Source organism: Colius striatus, chromosome 6 (assembly GCF_028858725.1).
Source record: "Colius striatus isolate bColStr4 chromosome 6, bColStr4.1.hap1, whole genome shotgun sequence".
NCBI classification, from domain to species: Eukaryota; Metazoa; Chordata; class Aves; order Coliiformes; family Coliidae; genus Colius; species Colius striatus.
In genome coordinates, this window is record NC_084764.1 from 40,787,354 (window position 1) to 40,812,126 (window position 24,773).

At 42.1% G+C, this 24,773-nt stretch overlaps 1 protein-coding gene across 1 annotated transcript in view; it reads left to right on the plus strand.

Annotated features, from left to right (window-relative positions):
* Nucleotides 1-23,426, plus strand: part of NUDT14 (nudix hydrolase 14) — a 64,484-nt gene extending 41,058 nt beyond the window's left edge. Inside the window, exons 3-5 of the mRNA XM_061998058.1 lie at nt 1,292-1,356; nt 6,436-6,673; nt 21,382-23,426. Coding sequence (XP_061854042.1) covers nt 1,292-1,356; nt 6,436-6,673; nt 21,382-21,622 — 544 coding nt within the window. The 3' untranslated portion in view covers nt 21,623-23,426. The remainder of the gene's footprint in view (nt 1-1,291; nt 1,357-6,435; nt 6,674-21,381) is intronic.
* Nucleotides 23,427-24,773: the final 1,347 nt, after the last annotated feature.

Below are 24,773 nucleotides of genomic sequence, written 5' to 3' on the forward strand. Positions count from 1 at the left end.
AGGCTGGGGCTTAACTTGATTTCTTCTAGCAACCTACACTGTAATTCCCAGATATTCTAGTGTTAGGTGAGAAGGAACCCTCATGCCAGCAGACAGTGAATGTTCTCCTCCAGCCTCTCTGAAGGCTGAAACCTTTGCTTTAAAATTGCCTGCAAATGACATCTCCTGGGGCAGGAAGCCATCAGTATGCAGTACTGGTCTTTGAGAACAGCAACCATGAATATAAATGTTAACATCTGGACTTCTCCCTTCTGTTTTGGTTTTTATATATTATTATAATAAACATTAACATTATTTTTAATAATCATCAAATAGCAGTTGCTCTGGCAGTTTGAGTCTTCATTATTAAATCAAATAGTGAAAATAAATATACAGCACTTTTACAAGGAGAGTCAAAAGTTTAACTCAGCTCTGCAAACATACCATTGTTCTTCTAATCTGTTGTAGAATTCATAGAATAATGAATTAACTTTGCCTACAGTGAGGAATAACAAATGAGAGAATGCTACCATGGTAATGAGAAAAGTATTGTTTTTGCAGGTTTTCATGGGCTTCCAACCAAGGAGAGAGACTTGTGTCTGCATTTTTTTTAAACTAGTAAAACCTGAGAGTAATTTAAGCAAGCAGAAACATTAATACTCCCCACTTTCTGAGCATCTCCAAATACTCAGCCTGTCAGATTTCCACACAACATGCATTTCAAGCAATCAGCGAGGATAGGGGGGAAGATCAAAATGTAACTTTTAAACCACTGAATAGTAGCAGTAGTTAAAACTGCTACTTGTTTAAATTTGCACAGAATTGGACTTGCATGGTGTCTGGTTTAAGGTCTGAGCTCAGCAAGCAGCTACAGATAGGAGATGCTCTGTGCTTACAGAGCTTGAAACTAGACTGGGCTTAAGAATTAGACTATCCTAATCTGTGACTGATATAAGGGAAGAAAATGCTCTTAAGGAATTTTATCCCTGTTATTACTATCTAGTAGCAATGTTCCTAGGGTTGGAGTGGTTTTTTTTTCAGTTGAGGAGGAGGAATTGATTGGTGGCTTACTTTGCGTGGCAGGAGACGAAAGTGCCTTAATTTTGGATAAATTCTCGTGGGCTTTGGAAACACAGCCCATTGTGTATCCCTCTTGATGGCTTTGGACAAGAATCTTGTTGCATTGTGGCGTTAGTAATAAATCTTATATGTATTTATGTAGTTAAAATTAAATTAGCAAGATGTCAGTTTAATGGTTCTGCATTAATCCTTCATAAAGCATTGATCTTTCCTTTGTTGTCTTCTTCCTCAGTGTGTCAATCCTGATCTTTAACACTTCTCGGCAGTGCTTTGTTGTGGTGAAGCAGTTCCGCCCAGGTAATCCTCTTTTTTTTTTTTAGATCTACTTTTGCTCTCTAGTGAAGCAAGCTTTTCAAGGTTTAGCAGCTAAAAGTTGGTGCATCTGTGGTGATAAAAATCTTTGCTCAATATTCCATTTCTTTGTGTCATAGCCCACCCTTTGCAGTTGGTCAGAATTTCTAACCAGGGAAATTTCCACTACGGATGGAAAAAACAATCAGGGTAGCCTTATATTCTCCTTTTAGGCTAGTCATTATCCTCTTTTAAATGAACTTACAAACAGCTCTACAATGATTATGCAAAAGAATACTTTTGTTTGAAGTTCCTTCTATCTAGTATTTTGTAGGCAGAAGCATATTTTTTTTCTCTTAAACATTCCTTTGTTTTAGTGTGTAATTGTGCACAGGATACTTGGGAATTTAAAATGAGGGAAATTCAGGACTATGTGCTTTTTGATTAGTCCACAGACAGCTTCGTTTGACCACTTATTAATATAAAGATCCTCTCTTTTTTTCCTCGAGTTTTTGTATCAGTTATTTTAATTCAAAGCAATATTTACTTTCTGAAGTTAAAAATGAAATGCATATTCTCTGCATGTTAATTTAACAAATCACTAGATAGTTCACTGGCTGTTGCTAAGAGACCATTTCAAGACTGTTCATGGTAGACTTTGTAGGAAACTTTCTAGGGTGGTGTCAGGCTGTCCTTTCTTACTGACAGTGATTGACAAGCTCTTTGGTGCTGTGCAGCACTGTTGTACTGACAGTGCAGACTTCTCATAAAGCCATAAATTATAAAGTGTTTATTTGTTTCTCGGTAATCCAATGTCTTTTATTTACCAGCTGAATAAAATGATTCATATGGCTGTTACTCTATTGGAGTCTTAGACAGAAGCCTTCCCACATGTGCATATGGATATATGTACTGAACACCGACATGTTCATTGCATCATCCATATGGAAGTGTTAAATCTGCCTCAAGAGCTTGGAGTTAAACCATTGCAGAGGCTGGAGCACGGCGTTAGGAACAGTGGTCAGTCAGACACGCCGTAGCAGTACAGTGAATGTAACTGTGCCCTGATATTACACACATCACTGTAATTATATTTCTAGTCCATGGTTATTGTCTGCCTTGGTGCCTGTTCCACAAAGCAAAAATAAAGGCTGAGACTTCTTTCATTGCTAGCTTATATCAGAGTCCCACCAGGAAGGTGATAGCTCATTACTTGTGAGCAAACAGCTGCTGCTCACACACCAGGCACAGCCCCTGCACGTGTGATAGTTGACATATGTGCTTGCCTTTCCTTGGAGTGTAATGTCATCATCAGGTTTTCCCTCTGAAGTTTGTGCTACTTGTAAAGGCAGTTATCCTTCCCCATATATACATTCCCACCTCATTCACTTTAGCACACTAGCCCTTATGCAGCCACAGCTACATACAGAAAATGGCTACAAACAGAAAATGTTGAGGATTAGGCAGCTTATCTGACTGGCCTGGAAGAGTTCGTGCGGGCTTGAAAATGGCAGGAGCACACAACCAGGGTGAGGCAGACAGGACTATATTTTTCAAGGTACTGTGGACTTAGATCATCTTGAGTGAAAAAAAAAAAAATCAATCACACCTTTGGAAGGAGCAGAGAGAGAAAAGTTACATGTGTATCTCAGTAGCTTCTGTATGAGTTCCTCATCTGTGTCTGATGGGTAAAGGTCTTGGGCAGCGCTCATTTTGGTAGTCACAAAACGAGTAGCACACTTTTTCGAATACAATGATTTGCTCCTTAGAAAGGCTGGGGTTAGTACCAAGGAACTTGTGCCCAGTTTTTTCCACTTCAAGTATAACCATCTTTCACTGGATTGTGATGATCAGTATCAAAGATTTGAATGGTAAGCCATGCTGTGTTTCAGGAGGTACACTGGTGCAAAGAGACATCAAAAGTTTAAAAACCAGCTAGCACGTTCCCTAGTCAGATGAACCCCACTAACCCTTCAGTCATTATTTTTTTCCCTTTGGACGTAGCAAACACATCCCTATATGAGTCTGTAACAAAGCTGCTTTGAATAAGTTATTTGATGAGTTCAGTTGAGCCATCTACCCTTTGTCCCAGCTTTGCAGAAAGGAAGCTGAGGACATCAGTTCTATTGGAGTTTCTACTCTGAGACTTGCTACAGCAGTGGCAATTAGTCAAGATGTTTGATGAGCACCAGATGGTTGTTGAGTCCTCACCATGCTTCTGCTTATGGTATGTGTCCATCCAATGGTGGAGGAGACTGTCCAGTAATGATGAAGTGGCAGTTTCTGACCAAAGTATCATAAGAAGAGAGAACAATCAAACACAGGTATAATGAGTGGGTGACTGTGCTGGGAGCCGAGCTCTTGCTTCTAGTTTCTGCTCTCCAAGCTCTTTGTGCATGTGCAGTAAGATGAGAACCTGTGATGAGGAAGAGGACAGTCATCAGTTTCCCCCTGAGGAGTGTTCCCTAGCCAATAGGCCACAGACTGCTTCTCCATCTGGTGCTTTATCTCCCATGGTGTGTCACTTGTTCAGTCAGTTTTTCACCTTCAGGAGAGGTTTAGAGAGTCCTCTGTTCCCTGATATTAGCAGGCAACTTGATTTTCTAGGCTTTATTTGTCAATGAGTGATGAATTGCATTCGAGCCTTTTCGAGCCTGGTGTTACTGAATTCGTACTGTGACTCCTTGGTGAATGCTCTAATATTTGGACACTTCCACAGAAGTCGCTAGTACTGCTTCTTTTCTTCCTTATCTACAGAGAAAGGCTGTTACTGGGCTTTGTGTTTTGGCATATTGCAGGACTTTTGCTCTGAAGAGGACTGCTGGATTAGGTCCTTTTGGGAATGTAGGTTTTGATCTGCACAGAGCCCACTTGTGCTGAGAATGGCAGAGCCCTGCTGGAATGACAGGATGGGTTTCAGGGATTCAACACACTTGTAACAGAGAGTTGCATTAATCACAGTATCCTATTTCTGTACCCCACACTCTTACCTGTATCCTGTTTTGATGCCCAGTGCCTTAAGTGAGAAGCCCATGTTGTCCCTTTTTGTATTTACTGATAAAATACTAAAAAAGCACTAAAACCTTAACAGTATTTGGCTCATCTCAGAGAGATCTTGGAGGTAGTTGTCCTTTCTTGGAAGCTTTTGGAATAACGACAAAAGATACCCTTCAAGGATCTTTCCCTCAGAGTCTGTGTGGATATTTTCTGCCTTCATGCTGCATTTTACGAAGAAAACTGAGCTCTAGATATCTTTCAAGTAAGAAATGGAGGCTCATTTCTTTAACTGTTTGAATCTCAAAGGCTTAGATGTATCCACTACAATGAGCTTTGAAAGTTCTAACTTCTGGAGACAGATTCAGTTTTGGACAAGAGACAGATCTAGAAGGATTCCTTTTCAAGTGTTGACCTTGCCATACTACACTTCAGAGGTGTTGTAAGAAGCATTGCAGAAGGAGCCTAGATACAAATTTCTGGGATGTAGACTCTTCCTCAGAGACCAAGTGCTTGAGAAGTCACTAGGGCACTTTGCTTTTTATGTGGCAACGTTTCTCTAAAGGCCTTGTTAAATACCACAGTTTTAAGAAATAATAAGCTAAATCCAGTAAATAGAAGAAAAAAAAGTTGATCGGTTGACCTGCATGTCCTGGTTGATAATAAACTAACCATGAGCCAGCAATGTGCACTCGTGGCCAAGAAGGCCAATGTGCTCGTGTCCAGCAAGTTGAGGGAGGTTCTGCTTCCCCTCTACTCTGCCCTGGTGAGGCCTCATCCTGTGTCCAGTTCTGGGCTCCTCAGCTCAAGAGGGACAGGGAACTGCTGGAGAAGCCAGTGCAGGACCATCAAGATGATCAGGGGACTGGAGCATCTTCCTTATGAGGAAAGGCTGTGGAAACTGGGACTGTTTAGTCTGGAGGAGACTGAGGGAGGAATCTCATTAATATTGACAAACATGTAAATGGTGTATGTCAGAGGTTGGGGCAGCACTTTTTTTCCCATTGTTTCTAGTGACAGGACAAGGGGTGATGGGATGAAGCTGGAACACAAAAAGTTCCATTTAAACATACGGAAGAACTATTTGACTGTTGAGGTGAGGGAGCCCTGGCCCAGGCTGCCCAGGGAGGGTGTGGAGGCTCCCGCTCTGGAGGTTTTCCAAACCTACCTGGACATGTTCCGGTGTGACCTGATCTAAGTGAGATCTGTTTCAGCAGAGGGATTGGACTGGATGATCTCTAAAGGTCCCTTCCAACCCCCACCATTCCATGATTCTATGATTATACCTGTAAAATAAAGTTAACAGTGGTCTGGAATTTTTAGTAGTAATTCTTTGTGTATTAACATCTAGTCCTGCAGTTCTCACTCAGGCAAAATTTCTGTTGACATCAGTGAGAGGTTTTGTTTAAATAAGGACTAAAATCTGGTATTTGCACTTTCTTTAGCAGTGCATTTACAGTGGCAGCTGTTTGTAGATTAATTCAAGAAGCCTTTTTCAGACTCCACACGGGAATCTGTGCAACTATATGTTCAAAAGAGGATTTTTTTTTTTCCTTTTCAAACATACATAAATGCTTTTCATACCCTTTCTAAATAACAGCTGAGTTGACAGGCTGAAAGACTCATCATTGTGCACATGGTTCATCATGTGCAACCCAACTTTTCTGCAAGATAACTGCAGAGTTTCAATTAAATCCCAGTATCCGTATTGCCCCACAAATGGAAGCTGTGTGGCACTTCTGGGACTTAGCTTTCTTGGGTGAACTAGCTTCCTTTTTAAAGCTGTTATTCATGGTAAGGTGTGCATTCATTCCTGCCAAATTATGTAACCACAAATAGAGTCTGAATAATAATTTTAAAGAAACAGAAAGGGAACCTTTGTTCTCTGAAATTCTCTGAATTTCACTGTATCATCATTTAAGCACACAGCACAACTGAATTCCTTATTAAATACTCTGATGGTTATAAAACTCCAGGCAAAATTTGTGTACTGTATTTTATTTCATTTAATATCAACAAACTAACACTCTCTTCCCCCCCCCCCCCCCCCCCTTTTTCTTTTTCTTTTGTCTTTGGTTTGTTTTTTTGAAGCTGTTTACATGTGTGAAATAGAAAGGTGTAATCCTCAAGCCTTCAAGAATCAGGATGAGGAGAGCTTCTCTTGTCTAGAGGATCCCTTACCTGCTGTGGTAGGAGTGACCTATGAACTCTGTGCTGGCATTGTAGACAAACCAGACCTTTCTTTAGAAGAAATTGCATGTGAGGAAGTCTTAGAAGAGTGTGGCTATCGTGTTCCCGTTACAGACCTAAGGAGGATCACTTCTTACAGGTAAACTGCCGTGAGTTAAAACACTTTGCATTTTGTTGTTTCACAGATTGCTGAAGTGGCCTGAATGTAAATTAATGTTCCCTGTTTCCTTATTTAAGCAGTGTGTTGGAGGAGCATGGACATCTGAAAGTACATAAAAGGTGTAGTTTTCAGCAAGTGAGAGGAGTATTTACAGAGACTGAAGGAATTGTGAACTCATAATTACGGGATTGAATTCCCAGTAAGACTGATACTGTCATGATTTATTCCAAAGACTCTTTAAACTGGGAAAAGGTGCATATGGCTCTTCAGAGTCGTTTGTTACAGTGCTAGAAAACAGCTTGTCTTTACTGTGTCAGGCATTTTCCATCTCCAATTCTTTCAGTTTTCATTAACAATAGAAGCTGCCCAAGAACAGGCTCTGATTTTTCATTACTACAGTTTTGCAGAAGCATGAGAACCCGTGATGTCAAATCTCTTCATAATATTTGGGCTATAATTAAGCCTTCTTCGAACTGGACAATAATTGATGTTATATATTAAAATATATATATATATATATATATTGCTGATGAGACTGAAAATTTTTACATTGTATTTTTTGCAGGGTTTCAAGTAGTTGCTGGAATAGATTTTAACATATTTGAAAACATAGATTAGGAGTAAGAGGAAAACTTCCTACATAAGAGGGAAAATACAAAATCTGAGTTGATAAAGGGAAAAAGAAGTCCTCAGGAGAAACTTTGCACACAGCTTTAATCCCATTATATCGCCTTCCCAGCTTTTGGTATTGTTATCCAAAATGGATGTATGTTTGTGTTTTACAGAGAAAGCAGCAGGTTTTTTACTTTCTTTAATTTGCTTGACATCTCCATTGAACTAGGCCCCGTCATTGGTTTTTAATTTGGGAATTGAATACAAATCCACAGCTGTCAATCCTGGCAAATGTTGTTTCCTGCCGGATTAACAAGCAGTGCTTCTGTTGAGGGGAGGGGGTGAATCACAGGAGCTGTCTTTTACAGCTCCTTGAAACTAGATTAAGGGTTTGTTCTACTCAAAGGAAAAAGTGTCCTCTAGATTTATGAGCAAAAGCTGTCTGTAGGATTTCATAGGTTGGGTGACACTGACAGGCTATAGCATGCAGATATATACATATGTATAGGGATGTAGGTATCTGTATACCAACACAAAATAAGAGAAGTAGAATATCATTTCTATAGCTGTGGAAGTTGGTACCTTCAGTGTAGAAGATTGACTCGACATTAATGATTTACATTTGCCTAAAACATCATATGTTTTTTTGATTGATAAATGTATCTTACAGGTGGGTGTTCTTTCAGTTGCTTGCTTTGTGTTTTTTAGTTGCACTGACTTGCAAAGAGAGTATACAATGGGAGTTTTCTCCATTGAGACCCATGCAAAGGGCACTTAATATGTTAATCTCCCAATTCTGCTTGGTCTATGTGGGCACAGCCTTCTGCTCGTGGAGGTCCATGCTGGAGACACAAGGGCATGCATGGCATTTATCTTTCCAGATTAATGTGACAGGTTGAATCCACAAAGATGGTGTGTTAAAGATCATTTTATTGAACTTCCTGTGAAAAATTTAGAATTTTACTCTAAATGTTGTGGTCTTTGTGTTAGGAGTGTCCTGTTTTTCTTCTTCAGCCAAAGACTAGCCTATCTGTCTGATCCTTGAGGATCTGATGCAATAACAGGAAAGAACTGGTTCCGCTGTGGTCTGCTAAGGACATTTTTTTCCATAATGGCTGTATTACATATAAGAATATTTGAGCTTTTTCTAAGTGTAACAGGTTTTTCCAAATGTTCTGTGCTGCTGTTTCACGCCATGACTGTCAATACAAAGTATTGACAGGAAGCGTAACATCGATGCTTATGCATGCTGTTAATAATTACAATGCATCGTGCACTATTGTCTGCCATCCCAGTGATCCATGTAATAGTTGCTCTGTATTATTTATTGATCCAGTGCATCAGGTCAGAAACAAGCCATAGAAAATAGAATTGTAAGGAGTTTGGGGACAATCTCGTATGGACTGCTCTCTTCTTCAAAGATCAGTCTCAGCTGGATTTAAATCCCTTCTGACAAACGTGCCTTTGTGCCTTCTCTAAAGTCTGATCATTTCATAGCCTCTCTTGGATGGTTTCAGCATTCTATCTGAAGTGTCTAACTATCTGTACCATGAGAAAATTTCTCCTCACGTCTTGTCTCAATTTCTCTTTCTTTACTTCAAGCCAGAGGCTTACTACTCTGTTCCCAGTGGACATGAAGTACCGATGTAGCTTCCTCGTATTTGTTCGAACATGTCTCCCCTTTAGTTTATTTTTGTCTATGCAAATCTATCTCAGCTGATTTAAGCTTTCTCTTTAGACTATGTTTTCTAGATGTCTGATTATTCCTTTTCCTGTCCTTTGCCTTCTCTCCATCTGGTCTGTGTATTTCTTAAAAACATAGTGCCCAAAGTGGAGCACCAGATTTTAGTGGTGTCAGATAGAGTGGAAGGGTTGTTTCCCTGGTCTTACAGATGATTCTGTTTATATGCTGTAGAATGATATTGGCCTTCTTTGCAGTGGCTTTATGGCCCACGGTGCCTCCCCTATCTCAAAACTATTTTTTGCAGCAATACTGCACTGTCACTTACCTCCTGTCTGTGTTTGCGCTGCTTGTTGCTGCTGCCTGAACACAGAGCCTTGAACTTGTCTTTACTGAATTACATCCTATTTTTCCAGGCCATTTCTCCAAGTTTTTGGGATGATTTTGAATTCCAATATTCACCCCCATGTTATAAATTACCTCAGCCTTGCTACTTGCAGTCTGTATTTCAACATACAAGCCCTAAAACAAATCATTAAGTGCATTGGGTGGAGGATGGTCCTCAGTGAAATCCTTTTAGTTTGTGTTTCCAATTTGACAGTGATACCATGAATACCATTTTTGTAGTGGTTTTGAACCTATTTCACAGTTTCTTCAATTTCTAAGTAAATTATGATCTCCTAACTTTTTAATGTAACTGTCACATTAGATAGCGTTCAAAGCCTTGATAAACTGAAGTTACATTGCTTGTGTTGCTGCCTCTATGCACAAGAGCTGTTGTCCTATTATATCTGATATTTATTTGACAGCACTTGATGTATTCCCGACAAATCTTTTAGCAGCTGTTACAGAATCATAGAATCTTAAGGGTTGGAAGGGACCTTGAAAGCCCATCCAGTGCAACTCCCCTGCCAGAGCAGGATCACCTAACTGTTCCTTTCTTGATGCAAATAAAACCACATTAGGTCATTTAGACAACTTTAATAATTACTGAGTTAAGTCTGTTGGATTTTTGCAGCTAAGAACTCAGAGAATTGTGCACGTGGTGAAAAGGCTTTTTTACAAACAAGGGTTTCAAACAAGTGTCTTCACACCTGTTTTTTTCTGAAAGCAATGAGTTGTGTTGGATCCCTAATGACACACCTTTCTGGAATCATGGTCATGAGAAGGACATTGCCTGACAAATGAAACCAGGACTTGAGCTGGACCTGACAGAAGGACATGGAAAGCAGAAGAAATGTCAAATGTAAAGAGAGAAACAGTTTTGGCTTGAGAGGTCGATACTGTTCTGTGACTAATGGATTGTCCATGCCCTCCTCTTCTTAATGTGTAGGAAGAGCTTAGACTAGGGCGAAAAATGCAATATAAAATCCTTTAGAAGAAAAAGGAAGAAGAAATGAAGGAACAATGCACAGGAAAAACATGGACTAAGAACTAAATGGACTTAAGGAAAAACTTCTTTACTGTTGAGGCGAGGGAGCCCTGGCACAGGCTGCCCAGGGAGGGTGTGGAGGCTCCTTCTCTGGAGGTCTTCAAAACCCACCTGGACATGTTTCTGTGTGACCTGATCTAGGTGGGACTTGCTTTGGCAGGGGAGTTGGACTGGATGAGATCTAGAGGTGCCTTCCAACGCCTACCATTCTGTGATTCTATGATGCTGTGACTTGGACGAAGTACATTCATTGCAGTGGAGAAAAAAATCTCTTTACAAAATGAGGAAAGTATTTAGACTGTATTCAAGCAGATCTTTGCTCTGTTCTCAGGCAGTGGGAGCAGTAAAGGTAATCTGGAGATAGAGGGGTATTTTTCTCATTGGTTATCACAGGCTGCAGCAGTGGCTTTGGGGGAATTCTCAGCTAGCCAGAAAAGGTTACCTGCAACGCTGCCACAAATATTTCAAAAGCACGTACAAATAAGCTGTTGGACCCAATTCTTAATCTCTGTCAAAGCTCCTGTGACATAATACTCATCAGATAGAAGTCAGGCACTGAATTAAGCAGATCTCAGACTTAATTACCTTGAATGATCCACAGAGTAGCTGTGGAGTCAACGAGAAATCAGGAAAGGAGCCAGGAGCTGGGGAATTTACGCGAGTTGAGTAAGAGTCTTTGGAACAAGTTGTTCTAGCAGCTGGAGGACAGTATGGCGTGGGTGAAGGAAGGAGACTGGATTGGGGATAACAAGAAAGACAAACATATTAAGAGGGACTTGACTGGAGGAGGTCAGAGGAATCACACTTCGAAGAAGCAGAAATATCTGTTCCTGTTACAGAAAAATGCCAGCCAGAAGGTGAATTTGCTGTGTAGAGAGAGGCAGGAATCATTCTGAAGAGAAAAACACTGTATTGTTTGCAGGCTGTGTGGTGAGTTTCCTCTTCTCATCGTGGCTACACAAATTGCAATTTTTCTGCAAGCACACAAGTTGTGGTGGGTTGACCCTGGACCAGGTGCCCACCAAAGCTGCTCTACCATTCCCCCTTCTTAGTTGGCCAGAGGAGAGAAAATATAACAAAACTCTCATGGGTTGAGATAAGGACAGGGAGATCACTCAGCAATTACCCTCACAAGCAAGACAGACTCTGCCTGAGGGAAAAAATAATTTATTGCCAATCACATCAGAATAGGGTAATGAGAAATAAACCCAAATCTTATTAAACACTTTCCCTTCACCCCTTCCTTCTTCCTGGGCTCAACTTCACTGATTTCTCTACTTCCTCCCTCTCCAGTGGCACAGGAAGGTAGAGAATTGGGGTTGTGGTCAATTCATCGCACGTTTCTTCCACTCTTTCCTCCTTGAGGAGGACTCCTCACACTTCCCCTGCTCCAGAGTGCGTCCCCCACAGTCCTGATGACAAACCTGCTCCAGTGGTGGCTCCTTTCTATCCATGGGTCCAGCATCACAGGGAGTCACAGCCTCCTTTGGGCATCCTCTCACTCCGGTGTGGGGTCCTTCCTGGGCTGCAGATGGATCTCTGCTCCTCCATGGCTGCAGGGGCAGGGCCTCACCATGGGCTGCACCATGGGCTGCAGGTTAATCTCTGCTCCAGTGCCTGAAGCATCTCCTGTCCCTTCTCCACTGACCTTGGTGTTTGCAAAGTGGTTGCTCTCATGTATTCTCTGTCCTTTCTATAGCTGCCATAACACAGGTTTTTTCTCCCCCTCTCTCAAATACACGATCCCAGAGGTGTTACCACCATCATTCATGGGTTTGGCCTTGGCCAGCAACGGGTCCGTCTGGCACCGGCTCTGTCAGCCATGGGGGAAGCTGCTGGCAGCTTCTCACAGGAAAAAACAACCTCTGTAACCCCCCACTAAAACCTTGCCATGTAAACCCAATACAGGCACACCATAAGTAACATGATGACATTACAAAAAGTTTGCTTTTCTACTGTGGCAGCAGCTTATCCACTTTTGGAGGCTTCCTGGAAGTCTTGATGCCTACTGGTGTGTTGAGTTCTCACCAACTAAATGTATGGCCTCAGTGAAAAATAGCAGAGATGGTAGAGGCAATGGAGTAAAGGAACTATTGAGATAAAGCTTGATAAGAAAATGTAGCTATTACTATAGTAGTAGAATTGTAAACTGAAGCTTCATGAGAACATTTGCCAGTTTAATTGTTATTTTTAAAAGCTCTAAAAGAAATCTGTGAGCTTCCCTGCATTTTATTTTTTCCCTAAATACAAAATTTTATTGGTGAATGAGTTTGGACTTACTCAGATACAACAAATTTTCTGTGTGTCATGGTATCCCAGCAGTTTTCAGTTCCAGTCCCATGTGGAATTCAGCTGTGACTTAGTTTCCTAAGTTGAAGTACTTCCAACTGTCTTCCTTGAGACTTGTTTCCTTATAAGATAGGAGCAGGGACAGATGTTGTTGAAAGTGTTATTATTGCCATCCAACTTACTTTCTTTCAGTTCTTGAAAATTTTGGTCTTGAAGAATCTTTATAAAATTATTTGGACTTAAATAAGACCTCAGAGCATCAGGATGAAGTTGAAGCAAAGCTCCTAGTTCAACTTCCTTTTCCCTTCCTTCTGTCTTTATTTTCTCTCAGAGGTTGTAATAAACTCCTGGCTATGAGTTGGATACAATAGGAGCTGTAGGTTCTCAGCCCCACAGCGAGAGAATCAGATGGATTAGCTGAAGGACCTAGCTATTTTAACATAGGTACTTACTTTAATCTTCCTACATTTGATTTTTCTTTCCCCCAAAAGTACACAACAAAGAAGAGCATTCACAGAATTAATATTGGATGTTCCAATTACTGTGCTCTGGCTATTAGCCTCTGTGCAATGAGGTAAAAATGGTTTGTATTCACAGGTTATTATGTAGAAAGAGTAATAGCCTTGAAAATGTTGGAGTGCATTGTAATTAGAAAGATCACCTGCTAGTACACCTGTTGGGTGATGGCATAATGTAAAGTAATTTTATGTTAATTACTTCTCTGCTTTTTTCCTGCACCTGCTGCTTATAATGTCAGAACTGTACAAAGGTCCTAAGAAGTGACAATAGGAGCTGCGTGTCACTGTTCATCAGTTTACATGTTGCATGCCTAAATAGATCTTGATTTCAGCATAAATAACAGAGATTTGTAACGCATTTATTTGTAAACATGAATTCTGTATTCACTCTATACCCAAATTCTGTGTCCAGATGGCTTATGTCTCATAAAAGGAGATGTTGCATTTAGGAATTTTCACATTAGTTGTGTCAGATTAAAACCAAACAATGTGTTTCTGTGTTGATAGGATCAGGTAAATGTTGATTGTTTATAGATTTTGCATTTCCTAAATATTAAGAAGTGGTGAGAAATTTCACTTTTAATTGCTGTCCATCAGAAATCTGAGTTAAACTAATAAGTCTTCATGATGATAAGGCAATTTATTTGTTCCTTGTGTTGCAGGAGAGGAGCAAAGTGTAAGACATTGTTTATTTTCTTGTACATGTTTGTTCCTTCAAATTAGAAGTGTAATAATCATGAATGTAGTAATTGGTTGGCATAGATGAGCACCCAGACAGCAGAAGAAGGCATAGCTAATCTTGAGTACATGCTTTGAATTTCAACCCTGCTTACAAATGTGCATGTGTGCACACACTGAGTTTGAGGAGGAAACTCACTGCTACTGAGCGTTGGCACACACCTAAGGTGACTCAGTCTCACTTGTGGCTTTTAGGCCCTACTAAACTCTTTTCGTTCTAAAAGCAACAAGATGCCCTTACCCACTTGTGATAAAAAATATGTGTGTAATGTATCGTTGTGCTTATGAACTCAGACATGAGGAGGGAAAAGTCCCATTTTGTGAGGTCTGTTTCATGCACTATGTATTTTCTCATGCACTTAATAGAAGGGAAGAGCTAAACAAAAGCTTTGTGATAGCTGCTGTTGCCGTGTTTCAAAAACAGATTGAAGTGACAATCTGTCTCTTGTGTTTCCCCTGGTCTTAGAAGGAAGTAGATAGAAAATACTCTAGTTACAGCCTCCTTGTGCCAGCCAGCCCCAGCCCTGGGCAGGAGGAGAGGAGAAGCACCTTGCAGTCGTTCTCCAGAAACTGCTCCTTTGCTGTGCAGTTCCTATGAGCGTGTTTGCCTCAGCTTTAAAAGCCATGGCATGATCTAATCACAGTGTTTTAGTTAAACTGAAATATGGGAACAGAGCATACGGTCTCGTCTGGACGTGTTAAACTCACATTTAAGTTACTATTGTGATGAAAACCATACTGCTTTGCTATCCTTACGTTGACATGCTTACGTTCTTAGACCTTCTTAGTCAAAGGTGCTGGAGGCTTCTAACTGCCTCTGAGGCAATGTGAAAAGTTTAATGCTGATGCTCTTCTGGTTTTAAAAATCTCTCTCTGTTGAAGTTACAGGCTTTGTGAGCCCTAATGATTTGACAAAAAGCATTTGTCAGTCATTTATCTGTTAATTGAAACAACGATAATTCTCAGAGGAAGCTGATCCATACAGTAAACAGACAGGAAAAATAGAGCTGTGGTTTGTATAGATCATTTGCATTTGTCCCACAGTTGTAAATAAGAGTCAAGCACCATACAGACACATCAAAATGCATCTGGAACAATCAGCTAGGTCAAGCCAGGCTTAGTAGGTCTGGGTCAGTATGAGCCATGGCATGCCTGGTCTGGGCAACGTAGTGCTAAACCCATGGAGTGAGACTGAAGCTTGAAGTGTCACCGATGCCGAGTCCAGACGTTGCTTTCCCTCCCCCAAACCAAGCCTCTCTGGTACTGGGAAGGCACCTTTATCAGGAAGGTTTTTTCCCAGGGATGTAACTCATCGCTTGCAGTTTGGGTGTGCTGACCCCTGTGATTTCCACAGATGCAAAGCTAATGAATATAGCCATAATCTGTTAATAGGTGACTCATTTCAGGCCAGGGCAAAAGCATTTTATTTGTAATGTGAAATATGGGGGCAAGGAAAAGCATGTGTCACAGAGGTGAGATAGAGGAAGAAGGTAGCAGAAAAAGGAATAAAACCCTGCTGAAAGGCACATCAAAGATCCCTTAAACATCACACTCAGTGCAAGTAAGCATGGCAAAGCATAGGAAGTTCCTAGTGATAAATAAACCTGAAAGCACACTGCAAACTTCATCGCTCCCTGTTGCTGTTTGTTTCAGATCCACCTTTTGCCTCTCGGCTCTCTTCTTCCTCTGACCCTGATACCCCAAATCACTGAAATATATACACACATTTTCCAAGGATATGTGTTAAAACACGTTATGACTTCAGCCAGAGGGAGGTTCAGAACAACTCCAAATCAACAAATGCTCTAGCTTTTGATTTCTATGAAAATCAAGACAAGTGAAATAACAATAGCATTGATTTGGGACTTTTTTTTTAGGGATAGGCAGGATACATTAATATCTGGAAATATTGTGGATATTTAGTTTAATAAAGTACGTTCCACATGGATCCATGCAAAAAATGATCAACTGGCAGAGCAAGGCAGGACATTTAGAGAAAGAAACGTCAAATTACAAAAGGTAATAAATATGCCTTTTTTTATGAATGAAAGTGTATTCCTGTGTCATAGAATCATAGAATGGTGGGGGTTGGAAGGGACCTTTAGAGATCATCCAGTCCAACCCCCCTGCAGAAGCAGGGTCACCTAGATCAGGTCACACAGGAACATGAACAGGTCCGTCTTGAAGAGCTCCAAGGAAGGAGCCTCCACACCCTCCCTGGGCAGCCTGTGCCAGGGCTCCCTCACCTCACAGTGAAATAGTTTGTTCTTATGTTTAAGTGGAACTTTTTGTGTTCCAGCTTCATCCCATCACCCCTTGTCCTGTTGCTAGATACAATAGAAAAAAGGGATGTCCCAACCTCCTGACACCCACCCTTTAGATATTTGTAAATATTAATAAGATCTCCCCTCAGCCTCCTCTTCTCCAGACTAAACAGCCCCAGGTCCTGCAGCCTTTCCCCATATGAAAGATGTTCTATACCCTTGATCATCTTGGTGGCCCTGCACTGGCCTCTCTCCAGCACTTCCCTGTCCCTCTTGAGCTGAGGAGCCCAGAACTGGACACAAGACTCCAGATGAGGCCTCACCAGGGCAGAGTAGAGAGGGAGCAGAACCTCCCTTGACCTGCTGCCCACACTCTTCTTGATGCATCCCAGGATGCCATTGGCCTTCTTGGCCACGAGGGCACATTGCTGGCTCATGTCTAATTTATTATCAATCAGGACTCCCAGGTCTCTCTCTGCAGAGCTGCTCCCCAGCAGTTTGACCCCCAGCCTGTACTGGTGCATGGGGTTGTTCCTTCCCAGCTGCAGGACTCTGCACTTGTCCTTGTTGAACCTCATGAGGTTCCTCTCTGCCCAACTCTCAAGCTGGTTGAGATCCCGCTGAATGGCAGCACAGCCTTCTGGGGAATCAGCCAGTGCTCCCAGTGTGGTGTCATCAGGGAACTTGCTGAGGGTACACTCTGTCCCCTCATCCAGGTGGTTGATGAAGATGTTGAACAAGACTGGCCCGAGAACCAATCCCCGAGGAACTTCACTGGCCACAGGCCCCCAACTTGACTCTGTGCCATTGATCACCACCCTCTGGGCTCTGTCATTCAGCCAGCTCTCGATCCACCTCACCATCCACTCATCCAAGACACACTGCTTGAGCTTTCTGATGAGGATGTTATGTCTTTCAACTTCTTTCTGAAACCATTGAAATAAACATTTAGTTACACAATAAATAAAAGCAAGGAATATGTATATAAATAATGTCATGCAATAGCCTCCAAAGTCACCCATCTAAATAGAGAGGGGATTCTAAGTAGTTTTAGAAATATTAAATTTGTTGTTTGGGCTGGGAAAGAGTAGAATAGAATAATGTGAGTATTAATACCAGCAGTCTTTGATTTTATCTATAAGTTGTTTGGAAGTTTCTATTAGTTTTTCATGAATTACTTGTGTCAGAAAGATAAATTAGATAATCAAATAAGAAAGAATGAACATGTGGCTATTTCCTGCTTTGCATATGTACTGTTGCAGTTTTTTTGTTGGTGTCAAATTATATTCCAGTGTCTGTGAAGAAATGCCATAACTTCAGTATTTTAAAGTTTATTCAGTGTAGTAGCCACTCTTACAGCATCATAGAATCATTTCAGTTGGAAAAGACCTTTAAGATCATTGAGTCCAACTACTAACCTAACACTGCCAAGCCCATCACTAACCCATGTCCCTCAGCACCTCAGCTATGCATCTTTTAAATATCTCCAGGGATGGGGACTCCAGCACTTCCTGGGCAGCCTGGGCCAGTGTCTAACAACACTCTTAGTGAAAAAGCTTTTCTTCATCTGCAATCTAAACCTCTCCTGGCACAACTTGAGCCCATTTCCTCTTGTCCTGTCATTTGTTACTGGACAGAAGAGACTGACCCCCACCTCACTACAGCCTCCTTTCAGGTAGTTGTAGAGAGTGATCATGTCTCCCCTCAGCCTCCTCTTCTACAGACTAAACACCCCCAGTTTCTTCAGCCACTCCTCATCAGGCTTGTGTTCCAGACCCTTCACCAGCTCCATCGCCTGTGTCTGGACATGCTCCAGCACCTCAATGTCCTTCCCCCTAGTGAGGGGCCCAGAACTGAACACAGTGTTTGAGCTGCGGCCTCACCAGCACTGTGGAGCCACCAGCAGCTCTGTGTGAGTGCACCCGGACGGGCGAGGGACTGTGTGGGGAGGCGGCCATGGCACAGGCCGTGCTGGAGCCTGCGGGCCCAGAGCAGCCCCACACGAGAGGCAGAGAGGAGCTGCAGCCTTTGGGATAAATGCACGTGGGAGCAGCCCGTGCAGGGCTGTGTGTGTGTGAGGGACACCACGGACGTGCAGGGAGGACTGGTGCGGAGCCCACCTGCCCTGAGGAGAGACAAATGGCAGAAGCCATCAGGAACAGACTGACTGAAACTCCCATTCCCTGCCCCTCTGGGCCGGGCAGGCAGGGAGAAGATAATGAACACCGGGCTCAGGGCTATGAGCCCGGGAAGAGGGAAGGAGTGGGCAGAAGGTGGTCTTAAAGGGCTGGTGGGACTTTTCATTGTTTACCACTCTGTGTTGTTTTGTTTTGGTTATGTTTTGGAGGTTTATGGGTATGGTTTACTTGGTGTTGCATTAAATTATTTCCTGTTTTCTTCCCCAAGCCCAGTAGCCTTGTCTGTTTGTCCTGGACCTTAAGCAGCAATTAAGCTCTCCCTGCCCTTTGGCAATCCTCAGGTCTTTGGTACTTGAAGCTAATCGTTGTCTTTTGTTCCCTGGTGGGCCTAAACCAGGACAATATATGATGTAAATAACAGTATATTGAAATCTGCTACATATTGAAATTGAGATACAGTGGCAAGAAACTGAGTCTTACAGTGTAGCACCTCAAGAAGCAGTTTTCCTTTAGTTTAAAGAAAGGTGTGTGGAAAGTGAACTCCTGTGATTTCCACAGCTGCAGCTATTTCATAAGGAAATGGTCACAGGTGGTATGGAGGGAGATTATACTGTAAATAATCAAGCCAGAACGCCCTTATAGAAGAGATTCTCTAATAAAGTCTCTATGGTATCATTTATAACCTTTACATAATATGAAGTGGACATGAATGTACTTAATTTTGGATCATTTCCATTCTCCAGGTGGGGCACCTCAGATGAAGGTCAGACTTGAGACTCATCAGAAATAACAGAACACTAAATATATTGTGCAGGTGATTTTTCATGGTGCCTGTGGAGACTAGCAAGCTGCATTCTTTGGCTTGCAATTTTTACAGTATAAGTTAACATACGTTCTTTATTCTTACTATCAATTACCAAAAGCCAGTCTAAAATGCAATTCTTGCAGAAACAATTGAAAGACAGAAGGAAAACCAGATATCTAGTTGATTGAAAGAGACAATCCTTCTGCCAATCTACTATTCCATCACAGATACGTTCTCTCAGTGAGGCTCCTTCTAACAGGCATAGCTACGATAGTGAGGAGTGGGGAGCAGACAGGACAGTGGTCAGTGACAGATATCAAGGTGCCTAAGCTGGGGAGACTGTTCACTGAATGTTTGGAGCTTAAATATTCATCCACGACGGACTGTGAAATAAATCCTTTTGGTCTCAATCACTATTTCATTTCCAGCCTTCCTTTTTACCATATTGTTGCTTGATAGCACCAAGAAAAATCAGTTGCATCTAACAAAAAGTGTATGAGTAATGTGTGCCGTCACCCTCACAGCAGAAAGTAAAGACTGAATCAGATTGACTGAGGAAGGAGGACTTGGACATTGGTGAAAGTGAAAGAGAGCAACACTGTTGGTCTGTCCTCTTGCTGCATCCTATTAGTTCACATTTTGTTGGTTAAAGTATGTATCAAAGAAACAACTACCGATACTGAAACAAAAGTGATGATCCTAGAACAGAAGAAATCCCAAGGCAGCCTTGAGAATTCCTGGAAGTGCTGAAGATGGTTCAGTTTCTCTTCTTGACCTACTCTAGGTGATCCTGCTCTGGCAGGGGACTTGGACTAGATGATCTTTTGAGATCCCTTCCAACCCTTAAGATTCTGTGATTCTGGGATTCTTAGATACACAGGAATGATCCTGGAGGGGTGAAACATCTTACCCAAAGTCACGGAATATATCAGGAAAAGAATCCACTGGTTCACTCCCTATTCTGTGGGGTTTTTTTTTTAAAGGTGTATATTGATGTAAGAAACCAGCTTCAATAATCACTATTCATTCTCCAAACAAAGTAATTGCCAGCGTTCTTAGAAAGCTGAGAGGCAAGTGATTAATTCCCGCTGCGGGGTGTGATGGATGCTGGATTGACTGAAAGATTTAGATGACAAGCGGTTGGGTAGGGGTGGATGTACACTCTTAAGAGCATAACACTGCCACAAATCTTAGAATCCTCTGTTATGTACAATAATATGGAAGCTAACTTTTCAGCTTGCCCTAACACCTCATTCATAGTTTCAGTGAGCTTTGGATGCAGGTTCAATGTGAAAAGTCACTCGCAATCACGTGGAATGAAGAAGTCGCTGTTATGGTGGGAATATTTTCTTGGAAGGACTAAATGAGTGGATTATGCACTTATCCCTTATTTAATAATACCTAAATGAAGTAGTCCTAAGGAAACAGAGGATTAACAAATAAGAAGTATAATACACAGCAAGCGGTCTAGCTGAAGAAAGACTGCATAATCTAAAATATCCTCAACTAAATCCACTGTAGCGAACGTAGGAGGGAGACTGAATTACTTCAGAGACGTGCGTGCTTGCAGTGGTCCATTTGGGTCAAGGCTAAAGTTCAGGAGGGATAACGACCGACTCTCCAGCTGCCTTTCTGCTCTTGTACCTATCCAGCCCATGAGCAGAGGAGACCAGCTGTGAATGGACATAATCATCTTAAAGAGTAAAAAAATCTAAATATTTGTGTAAAAACAAGCCAACCAACAGAGCATGATAGCACACAGATACACAGAAGTGCTTCGCTCTGTCTGTGAGTGCTCTGAGTCATCCTGCGTTCCAGCTCTCACTCAGACTGGCTGGAAAGACTTCTGTTGACTTCAGTAGATGTGCAACAGCAGTTTACCAATGCAAAACCTGTTTGTTTGCGTTTTTTTCATTTTCTCCCAAACTAACATTTTCCCAGAATTGCAGAATATATTTGAAGACAGATCCATTTCATGTGCCACTGTACTCAGAAGTTTTCTGCATGAAAGTTGCAGACAGTTTCTGTATTACCAAAGCCACATTTACGGCTTCTAAATGGCATTAGCAGAGGGTAAGGATGTGCGTTTTGATGTTGCTTAATGACACAAGCTAAGGACACGGGTTTCCATTCCTGGTTCCTAGTTGCTTCTTTTGTTTTCCTTTGTTTTTAAAATCTAAGACAGAGTTTCCTCTCTGCTTTTTTTCCAGGTCTGGAGTCGGTGTGACAGGTTCTAAGCAGACATTATTTTACGCAGAAGTAACGGATCAGATGAGAGTGGGTGAAGGAGGTGGCCAGCCTGAAGAAGGAGAGTTGATTGAAGTTGTAGAGATACCTTTAGAAGACTCCATGAAGTTTGCTTATGATGAGAGCCTCCCAAAGACAATGGGTGTCATCTTCAGCTTCATATGGTTCCAAAACAACATAGCACCGAAGCTGGCAAAACAATAACCAAAGCTTCCCTGCTGGTGTGTTGGAACAGGAAACTACAAACCTGCCTGTCTCAATCAACTCGACTTTTCACAGAGCAGATCTGTCTTGAAATGAATTTGGAAACAAAATCAGAATTAAAATCCTGACCCAGTTTTCACCATTAGCAAAACACTTACTGGTTTCACTGGGGCCAGGATTTGCCTCTGAAGGGCTGAGTAAGCGTGTCCCATTCTTCTTTTTCACGCCACTGCCCCACCACAGTTTGAAGGGTTGCTCAGGACCTCAGAGCAGCTGCTGTAGGAGCCTGTCACTGTGGTCGCTACGTACTGGCAGCTGGGTATTCACTGCAGTTTCTGATACATTTTGGGGGGAGGTGGCAAACCTTAATAGTCATAGATATCTTAACTCCTTTCTTGAGTTGTGCACAGCTTCCTCTGTGCTGTGTAGCTCCTGGATGGAGAAAACGTTTGCATTTCTGAACATGCAAAGCTTTATTTCATGACAAACATGTCTGTAAATCCTCCTGCTAACGTGTCATTTGGACAATAGACCAGCTGTAAGATTATATGCTTCTGTTTGTTCCCACTTTAATGCTGAGCAGCAGTGATGGGAATAGAAGGATGAATGATGAGGACTTCTACTGGAACACATGCTCCTTTGTTTGTGTTATGGGTGATACTTGCTTAATTAGATGAAACTTTGTCCTCCAGACTGGGACTCGAGAGGCCAAATTCTTTTAATTAGACTCTGAGGTGACTAATACAAGGGATGTCTCTGAGGTGTGGTGTGTGGTTTCAGCTTCCTTATCACCCAAATGGGAAGAATGGGAGTTGCCTCTCCTTGAAATCTCATGGTTAGAAGAACTTTTTTTGAGAGATTTTATCATCACTGGTGCAGTTTACTTTGAAGCCTGTGCAAGGTGCACAGATGTACTGAGCAACATGCTTTGATTTAATAAAATGCTCTAAGTAGAACATGCATCACTTCTATCAGCGTAGTTTAGGTGTGAACTGGTTGTCACGTGAAACCATTGAGAGCATGAATGAAAGAGAACCAAGTCTGGCAATTTAATTATGCACCGGTTTATGTTATTCACTGACTTAATTAAGATGCCTGCATTCTTTGTTCTTCTAGGATTACTGAGGTGCTGAGTGTGTTTGGCTGTGAATATGCAAGCATTCGTTTTGCAGCTGGAATAAATGCAGTGTAGGTGCTTGATGGTCTCCAGTGGCTGACTTAAAATCACTGCAGATCTAAGTAAGTGTCTACAGAGATAAGGTGGGTTTGTTTTTTTCCCAAAAGCTTTTATTACTTGCTGGTTCTCCTACAGACCAAGGAGGAGAGCTCCCTGGAAACAGGCCTCTGAAGAAAAGAGCAGCCTTCCTCTGTGGGAGTCAGACACAAAAGTTCAGACACATGTGCGTTGAGCTGTGCCTGGTCTGAGGGAAATCAAGGGCTGAGTTATCATGAAAAGCAAATAAATTCTGTCTGTCTGATGTATTTACATTGGAAGGTTATTTAGGGAGAGGTCACCACTGCTCTGCATCTTTATGGTGTGTGAGACGATGTGTCCTCGTTGCAGCTGAGGCCTTTACCAGCTACTACAATATGTGTAATAAATTATGTCTTTTACTCCAGGCTGTAGTTAGAAAATTATGCATTTGATTCCATCAAAATTATTACACAGTAGCTTGTTGATCTGGTTAGTGTCAAGCTAGTGAGTGTGTGCGGGCACATGTCAAAAGCTTTTTTTGCTGTATAATGCAATAAGTTGGAAAAATAAATCACCATAGTGGAGGGGCCACAGAGTTGGAAACTTTTCAAAGCAGCATTTATGTATTTATACCTCATGCCCCAGAATTACAAGTGAACAAAACTCCACTTCTAGTGAGGGCCTTGATGTGATCCTGAGAGCTTTCCCCAAGTCAGACACTCCCTGGGGACTGGGGGTGGGTTCCTGACAAGGGTTTGCCCCAGGTCTGCAAGTGACAGGCCATCAGGTGTGATCCATCCCACCAAATACATGCTTCGCTGGTGAGTCTGTCCAGAACTGCCTTCAAACCTCAGCACCTGCATTTGACTGGGGCTGGTCAGACAGCCCAAGGAGTGGCAGGCCAGGCAGTGCTGGATCTGCTGTGCCACCACACAGCACATAGTGAACTGGGGGCTGCCAGACCCCACAGCCAGAGCCAGCCAGGGGTAGGAGGAAGACCTAACATCTCTGTGCACATCATGCTGCTGGTGCCAGCCAGTCATGCCTGAGCTGCACATCTTTGAGCAGGACAGTTTGAAATGCACACACATACTGTGTCCAGTTTTGGGCTCCCCTGTTCAAGAGTGATAGAGAACTCCTGGAGAGAGTCCAGTGCAGGGCTGCCAAGATGATGAAGGGACTGGAGCATCTCTCTTACAAGGAAAAGCTCCAAGACTTGGGGCTATTTAGCCTGGAGAAGAGAGGATTGAAGAGGGGATCTTATCAACGTGAATACCTAAAGGGTGTGTGCTGAGAGGATAGGGCCAGTCTATTTTAATGTGCTCCGAGGCAACCTCACCAATGCAAGGTGTGGGCTTCAGGCTAAGCATTTTTGATGTGACTTATATAAGTGGGACAGAGGGCAGTTGCATCATTTGCACAGTCCCTCAGCATGTTGCTGTGATCCAGAAAGCCAAGTGAGAGGCTAAGTAGCATTGCCTGTCTATTCCTCCCCAGCCTACAGACACCTACAAAATCCCAGTGCGATGGCACTGGAGCATTTACATGCCACGGGATGCTGCTGCCAGACCCTATGCTGTGTAATTCTCCAACAGAAACAAGATGGTCAAGGAATTGCTTTGGTTTCCTTCCACAATTTGAGAGTTTTCCACAGAAACAGCAGCAAAGCAGTGTCGCAGAACCAGTACATAAAGTGATGCTGTACCTGGTGTTTGGCTTTGCAATGGTAAACGTGTGTCTTCATCCTTTTCCTTTTTTCCCTTGTTAATTCTGCTGGGGATTTTATAAGGAATTAGGAAGGTTTGGCAATGTGGGAGAAAGGGCTTGAACTTTTTTTTTTCGAAACAGTAGATGATTCACATTTACAAAAATAAACCCAGAGCAATGCAGATGCCACTTCTCTCATCAGGGCTCTTTTCAAAGATCATAATTAGAGCAAATCTGATACACATCGGC